Source organism: Sinocyclocheilus rhinocerous, unplaced genomic scaffold (assembly GCF_001515625.1).
Source record: "Sinocyclocheilus rhinocerous isolate Xijiao unplaced genomic scaffold, SAMN03320098_v1.1 scaffold112, whole genome shotgun sequence".
Classification (NCBI taxonomy): domain Eukaryota; kingdom Metazoa; phylum Chordata; class Actinopteri; order Cypriniformes; family Cyprinidae; genus Sinocyclocheilus; species Sinocyclocheilus rhinocerous.
This window is the reverse complement of record NW_015644008.1, coordinates 633,100-643,649: the sequence shown is the minus strand read 5'-3', so window position 1 is coordinate 643,649 and position 10,550 is coordinate 633,100. Positions and strand designations below refer to the sequence as shown.

General features: G+C 35.2%; 2 protein-coding genes across 4 annotated transcripts in view; both read left to right on the top strand.

Moving 5' to 3' along the window:
- The window catches only part of LOC107757789 (maternal DNA replication licensing factor mcm6-like), a 9,456-nt gene extending 4,411 nt beyond the window's left edge, over positions 1 to 5,045 (top strand). Inside the window, exons 7-18 of the mRNA XM_016575364.1 lie at positions 394 to 544; positions 1,072 to 1,213; positions 1,319 to 1,460; positions 1,678 to 1,785; positions 1,854 to 2,009; positions 2,550 to 2,609; positions 2,658 to 2,729; positions 2,923 to 3,084; positions 3,204 to 3,315; positions 3,586 to 3,786; positions 4,588 to 4,727; positions 4,821 to 5,045. Of these exons, the coding sequence (XP_016430850.1) occupies positions 394 to 544; positions 1,072 to 1,213; positions 1,319 to 1,460; positions 1,678 to 1,785; positions 1,854 to 2,009; positions 2,550 to 2,609; positions 2,658 to 2,729; positions 2,923 to 3,084; positions 3,204 to 3,315; positions 3,586 to 3,786; positions 4,588 to 4,727; positions 4,821 to 4,943 (1,569 nt within the window). The 3' untranslated portion in view covers positions 4,944 to 5,045. The remainder of the gene's footprint in view (positions 1 to 393; positions 545 to 1,071; positions 1,214 to 1,318; positions 1,461 to 1,677; positions 1,786 to 1,853; positions 2,010 to 2,549; positions 2,610 to 2,657; positions 2,730 to 2,922; positions 3,085 to 3,203; positions 3,316 to 3,585; positions 3,787 to 4,587; positions 4,728 to 4,820) is intronic.
- Positions 5,046 to 6,257: 1,212 nt separating this feature from the next.
- The window catches only part of LOC107757795 (aryl hydrocarbon receptor protein 1-like), a 20,798-nt gene continuing 16,505 nt past the window's right edge, over positions 6,258 to 10,550 (top strand). For all 3 annotated transcript variants that reach the window (XM_016575372.1, XM_016575373.1, XM_016575370.1), the window contains exons 1-2: positions 6,258 to 6,511; positions 6,900 to 7,081. In XM_016575372.1, the coding sequence (XP_016430858.1) occupies positions 6,450 to 6,511; positions 6,900 to 7,081 (244 nt within the window). In that variant the 5' untranslated portion in view covers positions 6,258 to 6,449. The remainder of the gene's footprint in view (positions 6,512 to 6,899; positions 7,082 to 10,550) is intronic.

The following is a 10,550-nucleotide window of genomic DNA, read 5'->3' as shown; positions in this document are numbered from 1 at the left end:
CAAAACTGGAAATCGAGGGGTTATGACGTCATTGGCAGGCGACACAATGACACTATGGACACGGTCCGTGTCACTAGTTACAAATAAGCTACAATAGCTTATTTCTCTGGATTTAAACATTCTTTGAAACATTTGGGATAATGTAAGTACACAAGTCAGCAAAATATATAATATTAATTATATAATTATATTATATAATATTATTATAAAATATATATTTTGGATATTTTAATAAAGAAATCTTACATATTGCACCTTTAATACGTCTTGTTTTGTTCAAACATTGTCTATATTTCTTATCAGTTTTCTGATAGATTTCAAGTTTATTGAAGTGTTTTTATTTTGTTTTTATTTTGTAATTTCATTGTGTTTTTTCCCTCTGGGCTCTGTTAGTTTGGAGGGAAGGAGCTTCGTCAGGAGGATCAGACAGCTGAGAGCGTGAAGAACCAGATGACCGTGCAGGAATGGGAGAAAGTGTTTGAGATGAGCCAAGACAAGAATCTCTATCACAACCTCTGCACAAGTCTCTTCCCCACCATTCACGGTCATTTCTCAGTGATCAGTGTTGTTCATTGGTTACAGGATATTCCATTCACTTTATTTTGCAACATGAAATTAAGCTATTTTCTGTGAATGTGCGAGACTCTGATTCATTAGCCGCTCTAGGTAAATAACTAGAAGAATAACAAAGTACAGTAAATGTGAAAACTATTTGCACTTCAAACCAATGTGTTTGATTATGATAATAAATTCAAATAATATGATGATAAATTCATAAAATATGAAAACAAATACCAGTTTGCAATATCAGACAGCATAACATTGTTTTTGAACTGCTTGAATGCCCTGCACGTTCAAGTTACAAATGACTGCACCCGTGCTTACGTTAAAAATAAGGTTGATAGAGAAGATATGAAAGCGTCTGAGGCGTATTCAAGTAAACCAGATTTTCTTGATCACAACGGAAATTGGAGATAACCCTGAAAAAGTGGAATGTACAAGTTATGTCTTCTATGTTAAACTGACAGCTGCAAGGCTACTTACATATTGACTTTTGGCTTTGTTTTTCAGGTAGTGATGAAATTAAACGTGGAATTCTGCTGATGTTATTCGGTGGTGTTGCCAAGACAACCATGGAGGGAACATCTTTACGTGGTGACATCAATGTGTGTATAGTTGGAGACCCGAGTACATCTAAGAGCCAATTTCTCAAGTAAATAAAATGCGTGAGAAACACTTTTGTTGACGGTTTAATGTAAAATACAGATAACCGAAGTGTCTAATGACTGGATTGGGATGCATTTGTTTTTTCTCTCAGGCATGTGGAGGATTTTGCCCCTAGGGCGGTGTACACCAGCGGTAAAGCCAGCAGTGCCGCCGGTCTGACCGCTGCTGTGGTCAAAGACGAGGAGTCGCATGAGTTCGTCATTGAAGCAGGAGCCCTCATGTTGGCCGATAATGTATAGTTGGCCATTTCATAAATGTAGTTCTTGAAATGATTGGTTTGAACTTACTTTTCTAGAAATATTCCTGTAAATCTATCAGTATGTTCCAATTACTTGTATATTAGATTTGTAATTTTAGCAGCAGAATAGCAATGATCTGTCAACCTCTTAGAGTATGTAAGCACTCATATTTGTCATCAGAATAAAGATCTATTTTATGTCTTGTTTATAGGGGGTTTGTTGTATTGATGAATTTGATAAGATGGACCTTAAGGACCAGGTGGCCATTCATGAAGCCATGGAGCAGCAGACCATCTCCATCACAAAGGCGGGTGTTAAGGTGTGTATCCCTAGACATTGTCTGTTTAATCCATAATCCACCTCGTCTAACCCGTATGTGTGTTCAAGGCCACTCTGAACGCTCGCACCTCCATCCTGGCCGCTGCCAACCCCATAGATGGCAGATACAACCGCGCCAAGTCTCTCAAACAGAACGTCAACATGTCAGCACCTATCATGTCCAGATTTGATCTCTTCTTCATACTGGTGGATGAATGCAATGAGGTAAGATCTTTCAGCATTTTCATTTCTTCAAGTTTGCGGTCTTGTTTTTTTTTTTTTAAATAAAAAATCCTTATTTAGATGCATTACATTGATCAAAAGTTATAGTAAAAATTTTAATATTGTTACACAAGAATTATTTTTAAAAAATGCTGTTCTTTTCCATGCTGCTCACCTTGTTTTTGACTAAATTAAGCAGCACAGCTGTTTTCAACATTATTAATAAGAAATGTTTCTTGAGCAGCAAATCAGCATATTAGAATGATTTCTGAAGGATCATGTGACACTGAAGACTAGAGTAATGATGCTGAAAATTCTGCTTTGCATCACAGGAATAAATTATATTTTAAAATATATTCAAATAGAAAACAATTATTTTAAATTGAAAAAATATTTCACAGTATTACTAATTTTACTGTATTTTTGATCAAATAAATGTAGCCTTTGTGAGCATCGGAGACTTCTTTCAAAGACATCAAAAATCTGACTCCAACTTTTGAATGGTAATGTACAAAAAGCACAAATTTTGTGTTTTTCTACAAGGTTACAGACTACGCCATCGCCCGGTGGATTGTAGATCTTCATGCCAGGAACGTTGAATCGGTAGCCATCGCCCGGCGGATTGTAGATCTTCATGCCAGAAACGTTGAGTCGGTAGAAAGAGTTTACAGTACTGAAGAAATCCAGAGATACATACTGTTCGCCCGGCAGTTTCAGCCAAAGGCAAGATACTATACGTTATTCAAGTTGCTATTCACTGAAATCTTGTCCTTTGCTGTAGATCTCAATCTTTTTTTTTTGTCGTTTTTGGAGCTAGACGTTCAGAATAAAGTCATACAGGTTTGGAATTACCTGAAAATGATGATTAATGATAATGAATAAGATGATAATTGACCTCATAACTCTGCATCTGTAGATCACCTCAGAGGCTCAGGAGTTCGTGGTGGACCAGTACAAGCGTCTGCGGCAGCGGGATGGAGGTGGAACCACCAAATCAGCCTGGCGGATCACTGTGAGGCAGCTGGAGAGCATGTTGCGTCTGTCTGAGGCCATGACCAGACTCTACTGCTCGGATGAGGTGTGCATCCGTCGTGTAATGGTTGATGTTCCCAAAAACTGTTTCAACATGCACCAGTGTGCATCAAACATAGCTTATGCAGAGTTTGAAATGTGTCCTCGTGCTCTTCCTTTGGAAAGGTTCAACCCAAACATGTGAAAGAGGCGTTTAGACTCCTGAATAAGTCTATTATTCGTGTGGACTCTCCTGACATCAATTTTGACCAGGTGCAGGATGACGACAATGTGAATGGTGAGATGGGCATCTTTTGTACTATTTAATCCCTTTTTGTGAGATGAGACCCTTTGTCAAAAATATCAATATAATAAATCTGTAGTCTAACAGTCAAAAAACAATCTTTATTTGTTTGCAAAAGCCAACTACTGGCAATTAAGTGCGTCCAAATACTTTTTTCCACTCTAGTTTGTCACAAAAGTATCACTTTACCAACAATGGTATCATTAAAATCAGACATCAGAAGTCATGACTGTAAATTGACTGATTTGAGTTGTTCTTCCACAGATCAGAATGACCTGATTGGTAAAGAGACAGAAGGTCAGAATGGAGGTGAAGTGAACGGCCATCCGGTGGAGGCCATGGACACTGATGAGGTGGAAAAGCAGGAGAAGCCAGCGGCAGCCAAACCTGCTCTCCGAATGTCGTTCGCGGAGTACAAGAGGGTCTCCAACCTGCTGGTGCTGCACATGCAAAAGATGGAACAACGTGAGTCCTGATTTTTCCATTACAATAACATATCTCTGACAAAATGTATTCATTCATTCTCCTCCCTTCCATTAAATCTATTTTTGTTATCAATTTTTCTTATTTTATGCATTATATAAAAAAAAATATATATATTTTTTTTTTGTTATGCTTTTTGTATTCCCATTGCGGTAAAAGTTGTTAGTTGTGCCATCACATGCAAAAGATGGAACAACGTGAGTCCTGATTTTTCCATTACAATAACATATCTCTGACAAAATGTATTCATTCATTCTCCTCCCTTCCATTAAATCTATTTTTGTTATCAATTTTTCTTATTTTATGCATTATATAAAAAAAAATATATATATATTTTTTTTGTTATGCTTTTTGTATTCCCATTGCGGTAAAAGTTGTTAGTTGTGCCATCAATCAATTATTATCAAACTGTTTTTGTTTGTCATTTGATTTTTATTAATTCTATTTATTTATTTTTATTTGCTTTATTTTTGTTTTAATTGTTAACTTAAATTAAACAAAGAAAGAAATAAAAAGTTAATTTAATTTTTCTTAAATAATAAAGTCTTTTATTTTTATTTTGCGATTTAAAACCATGCTTTACACTGTGCGATTCTTAAAGTGTCTGACCAACCAACTGGTTGGTAATTTTCAATCAAATTTTGGACTAATTCTTGGATAAATTTTTGTCTCTGGTTGTGCAGATCTAGTTAAAGTTATAAAGAGCATAAACTGAAGGATGAAATAAACGTAATTGCTTTGCGTTGAATGCGTTGTTGAAATGAATGAGGGTTGTGTTTTTAGTGGATGAGGAGTCATCTCTGAAGAAAAGTGAGCTCATTAACTGGTACCTGAAGGAAATGGAGAGTGAAATTGATTCAGAAGCTGAGCTTGTTGCTAAGAAGAATCTCATTGAGAAAGTGCTGTACAGACTCATCCATTACGTTAGTATGCATATCACTCTTTAATCAGCTAGAAAATGCATTGTTTATTTGAACTGAAGCAGTGTAGCATGTCCGTAACGTTTTCTTTTTAAGGATCACATCATCATAGAGCTGACTAAAACAGGACTGAAGAAGATCAGTAAGGATGGAGATGAGCCCGTCATGGAGGAGGATCCGTTTCTGGTGGTGAATCCCAATTATATACTGGAAGACTAGTCAAACTGGCTTTAACAACCTTAATATTATAGATGCATCAGTACGTAAAAAATAATCAAATCATGACTAATGTAATATGCAACATTTTTGATTGAGTAAATCAGAAAAAAATAAATAGATTTATATTTTGCATTTATGTGTCATTTGTTTATTGAACACTAGATGGCAGTGGATCCCAGTATCTTAAATATTGAAAAGTACATAAATACAAAGTGCAGAAGAAAAAGGTTAACGCAATAGGACTGTCAAACCATCATATAGATGGCAAATTCCACAAAGCAGTTATATTTATTTATTATTTATTATATCAAAAGACAAATGTGCAGTATTTTGGGGGAAATTAAAATGTGTAATTTCACTAAAATGAATGATCAGTTATCCGGCTGATCTGTAAACCCTTTGGAAAGATTGTTAGTCTTGCAAAAACTTAAGTTAAATAAAAGTTCAAATTCCAGTTACAACTCGCCCTACGCTTTTCTTATGTTTATATTTATATATTATCTATGGAAACTAGTGAGCAACATGAAGGCATCATGTGATATCTTCATGATTTTTATTTTGCAAATCACAGCACTTGTTTCATATAGTCTGCTTCTAAAATAAGGTTTAGCTGCCTAAACTAAGGTTTAGTTTTGTCACCAGTCAGCTAAAATGGGCCACTGACACTTGTCCCTTTATTAAAATAATATTAAAAGAATCTCCATTGAATTTATATCAATTTACATCGTTTGAATGCAGTATCCTTAAAATTAGTTATACACGCATATAAGTTTCGAAAAGGAATTTTTAGTAGTAAAATTGTAAAAATGTAATTGTAAAAAAAAAAAGAATGAATAAAACTTATAAAAGTATTGTTTTTAAATGTTATGCTCATGTTTGTTATATTTTGGTCTTATTTTAAAACAATCTCTCTTTATTGAACCACCTTCTTTTACACTTTTATTGTAATACCCTATTATAAATCTAAGATACCGTTGTAACAGATGAAAGTCTTCTGTTACAAATTCGCTGACCCACTTTAGCAGAACGTTCTATTTTGTTCGCGTCGTTCACGCTGTGCGTGCGTCGTGCGTGCGCGTGCTGAGATCCGCCACCTGAACCGCGCGCCGCCAGAGCGGCTATAAAACTTCAGGTCGCGCGCGATGTCGCTGTCATATCAAGAGTTTATTACATCTTGTCGACACTCAGGATGATACGATTTCGTTTCAAAAAAATATTTTAAGTTACTTCAACCGTTATCATTGGATGAATGTGGATTTTGGTGAGTGTCACTTCTTATATGTTCAGTATTTGATAACTACAGATATTTTTGATAACTACAGATATTTTCTCTGAGGCGATGTGTAAAGTGTTTATAGCAGCTTTTTATTGTGTCTCTGTTTGTTGTTACACTTCCACACCTCGTTGTTCTGTTTCCCTCTGGTTTTTCCACATGTTTAAAGCTGTTTGCCAGGAACCAAAAGGCTCGTTTTCAGCGCATCTTGGTTTTGAGGTCTTTGGAGAACAATGATTCCGCCTGGAGACTGTCTGTACGCCGGAAGGAAAAGGAGAAAACCTGTGCAGAAAGAGTATTTATCAGTTTATTGGCGTGACTGTTTTGACAAACCATCAATACAACTAAACCAATCACTAATGATAATTGCTAATGATAATAAATATGTAAAACAATTTTTTAAATAAAATTATTAATTCATGTTATTCATGTTCATTTCGTTTTTTTTGTTTTGCCATGACTGTTATTGACAGTGTTAATACAAATAACAAAAACAGAGAAAAGTCACCTAATGGTAATATGCATATTATTATTAATACTAGTAGTAGTAATAATAATAATAACTATTATTATTATTATGTAATCTGTTTAATGTCATGTTTTTGTGCCATTTAGTCAGGTTTTATGATGTAGATTATATTAATTAAAAATTCTATAAATTAAATTATAGTTTGTATCTTCAGGAAACCAGAGAAAGCAGGTCAGAAATCGAATCCATCCAAGCGTCATCGCGACCGTCTGAATGCAGAACTGGACAGGTTAGCGAGTCTGCTGCCCTTCAGTGCAGATGTCATCTCCAAACTGGACAAACTCTCAGTGCTGAGGCTCAGCGTCAGCTTCCTGCGAGTGAAGAGCTTCTTTCAAGGTAAGAAGGAATGTTTCCTGCATGGCACATTTCCTAGCCAAGACTGTAAATTATAATATATTGGCTCCCAAAAGTTATTTGAACACTTTTTAAAATAAACTTGATATTGATACCGACTGAAACAACCTCATCTTTGTGTTTCACTCAAGCATATCCTAAAATTTGATTTGTCTCTTGTACATTTTTACTACATTTTCAGGTTGTTTCATGGTGTCTTTTTTTAATGTTTTGGGATAATATTAGTAGTACATTCTGTTGCATTTGCATTTTTATATGGAGTATATAGCTGTAATTGGCAAAAGTTTATGGAAAACATTTCCCTCATGAATTTTTCCTTCCACATGTTCCTTTATTTAGATTTTTAGCTCATTCTCAGTTTGCATGTTAAATTATTTATAATTCAAAGCAGCATAACTTTAAAAATAAATTGGCTCACTTTAAAAAAAAGATTTTAGTGTAGTTTGTGGGAAAACTGACCAAACATGCTGGTAAATACACATGCAGTTCTTCTGCCATGTAGAATAATGGGATCTATTTCAGGAGAGTCCATATAAGGACAGGTCCATCTGTAGCTTAATGTAATGTAGAGATTGCCCTCTTGCACTCACATGCTGTTTGTTGTGTCCAAAAGGGTCAGTGTTGAGCTGTTGTGTGGAGAGCTGACAGTATTTGGGCTGTGTGCTGGCAGGTGGGCATCTCTCAAATGTAACTGAACTCATAAAAAAGTAATGGAGAGTAATGAAAACAACTTTTAGCAACTAAAAAGCAAGTAAAGATGTGTGCCCAGCATTATATGCAATATGCAGTGTTTGGAAAGCTGTTTTTGAGACTGTAGATTTCCACGCTGTTCATAATTTAAAGTCAAGTCACATTTATTTATTTATTGCATCCAGGTGTCTTTGCACAGGTTTGTGTATTTGAGCTTTTGGGTAGCTTTTAAACAAACCAGTTTAGATAGTGTAATTCATAACGGTCATGAATACAGTCATTTATAATGCAAGATCTGACCCTGAAGAACTTGAACCGTCATGGATTTGGGTTTGCGTCAACCTTGATCTTTCAGTTCGTATAAGATTGATGCATGTATTATGTTCAAACATCGGCATTTTAATGTATTCATCTTCTCAAGGCCATTTGCGTTTTTGGTCTGATCTCATTTTATGTCACCTTTCAAGCCGTAAATTATAGACAAGGCCATGACAATGTAGAAGTATGTCAGAAATTCTTGTCAGGTTTGAAATTAATATGTGAACTTGAATGTCATCAAAAAGCTTTTTATGGAAAGGTTTTCATTTTTACATGGAAAAAAAACTAAGTTGAAGAATTTTCTGAAGATTTTTTTGTTAAATGTAAAACTTTTGCTAATAATTAAAAAAAAATTTATGGTATGAATCTACGGAACAGAACCTCATTTATCCAACACTTTTTTTTTTTTTTTTTTATTGATTTTTTTTTTCTCTTTGTTGTAGAGTGGGCTGGTTTATTCAATCTTTGCCTGTAGGAACAAAAAATCACTTTCCAAGTGTCTCAATTGTTTTTCCAAGACAGCAATAAGATTCAAGTCAGAGATTTCAATATAAACTCTAATATTTCTCATCAAATTTTTCAAAGACCAAAGGATCAGACCTGCCATCTTACTGTATGGCAACAATTGTCTCTGTTTCAGGTTGTACTTTCTGCTGTGGAACATGAAAGGAGATATTTTGAAAAATGACTGTGATAAAGAAGTGCACTTAAATGTGTTGAAAGTGCACTTGAAGTGTACCTATAATCTTAAAGGGTTCATATGATGTTGCTAAAAATAACATTATTTGGTGTAATGAAATGTTTATGCGGTTTAAGGTTAAAAAAACGCTGAACCTTTGGGCGGCGTTATGCAAATCTTCTCACATCGTGACGTAGACATGTGGGGTGTGTTAGAACGAGCCGTTTTAGGTAGGCGTGGTTGACTCTTAACTTTTATAAAGAATATCTCTTTGGATTTGAGACTTTAGTCTTTGCATCTTTACAGATCTTCTTTATGCACCAAGAGCTTGTAACACTCCAAAGAGAAAGGAAAAATTGAAATCGCATCATATGACCCCTTTAAAAACTGTACTTGCATATATTGTTGATGAAATAAAAAGCCACTTAAAGGGATATTTTTTTAACCCAAAAATGAATATTCTGTCATTTACTTATCCTCAGGTTGCTCCAAACCTGTATTCATTTCTTTCTTCTGAACAAAAAAGCGTAATCAAAGATCCATTGGGGACCACCAACTGTTTAGTTACAAACATTCTTAAAAATGTCTAAAGTTTTTAAAGTTTTGGTGTGCTTTAAAGAAGTGTTGACTTACTTACTAAGCACATGTAAAATACTTGATTCAAGTTTGAACTGTAATGCGTTATTTGAAGTTACATTAAATATATTTTAAATGCACTAAACTGCAATTTCATCATTACAAATAATTAAAATATATTTAAATATGTGACATACAAGTTTCAATAGAAATGACATTGAAGTATATTTTAGTTTACCATAAATGTTTGTCACTACATTCAGCGATACACTTACACCATATTTCAAAGACAATAGAAGTAATTATGAATAAAGTAAATTCTTAATGAGTTGATGAAGAATCTATGTTCCACAGAAATGCTAACAGGTTTAGAATGACATGAGGCTGAGTGAATGATGACATAATTTCCATTTTTGGGTGAACTATTGCTTTAATGTTGGAAGTGAATTTAGGTTTACATCAGTGTCAAAGCGTAAGCAACTAATTCTCCTAATTTCTCTCCTCTCAGCCCGTGCATGTCTTGAGTTACTGTGCAGATTGGTTGTGCATGACTGAGGCCGTGTCTGATCCAGACACACTGTTTTCATTCTCCACCACAAGTCTTAAAACACAGCGGGAAAGCCTTTGTTGGCCCAACACCATTTTTATAGGCTTGTTCCATACAATTAGAATCAAATCATGTTTGTCGCATGGCCAGGTGAATTCCAACACATTTCTGGGCCTCTCGGGATGTGGAGGGTATAAACTGACCTCACAAACTTTTCTTTATTTCCTTTCTGGATAAATGTATTGCTCATTTAAGTGCTTGCTAGGGATGCAGCGATTAACCGGTTTCGCTATTAACCACGCTTTAAAACGTCACGGTTAATTAATCGTAAAGGTTCCGCTAAACCGAGTGTTTCTGTTACACGGAACGGAACTGTTGCAGCTTGCGCAAAATGAAAACAAAGTTACACTAGCGGTGCACCAGTTTAAAATGACGTGCTTATCAGAGGCACGGAGGCTACTACACACACTAGATTAACTGTGACAGAGGGACCAAACAGCAAAGCTTTATTTCCACCAGAGAAATGCCTGTCGATAGTGTGGGACCATTTTGGGTACACCAAGAATGACCAGGGTGTCATTTAAATATTGCTGTAAAAAAACTGCTGCTAAAGAGCGAATACATAAGGGATGATGCACGAC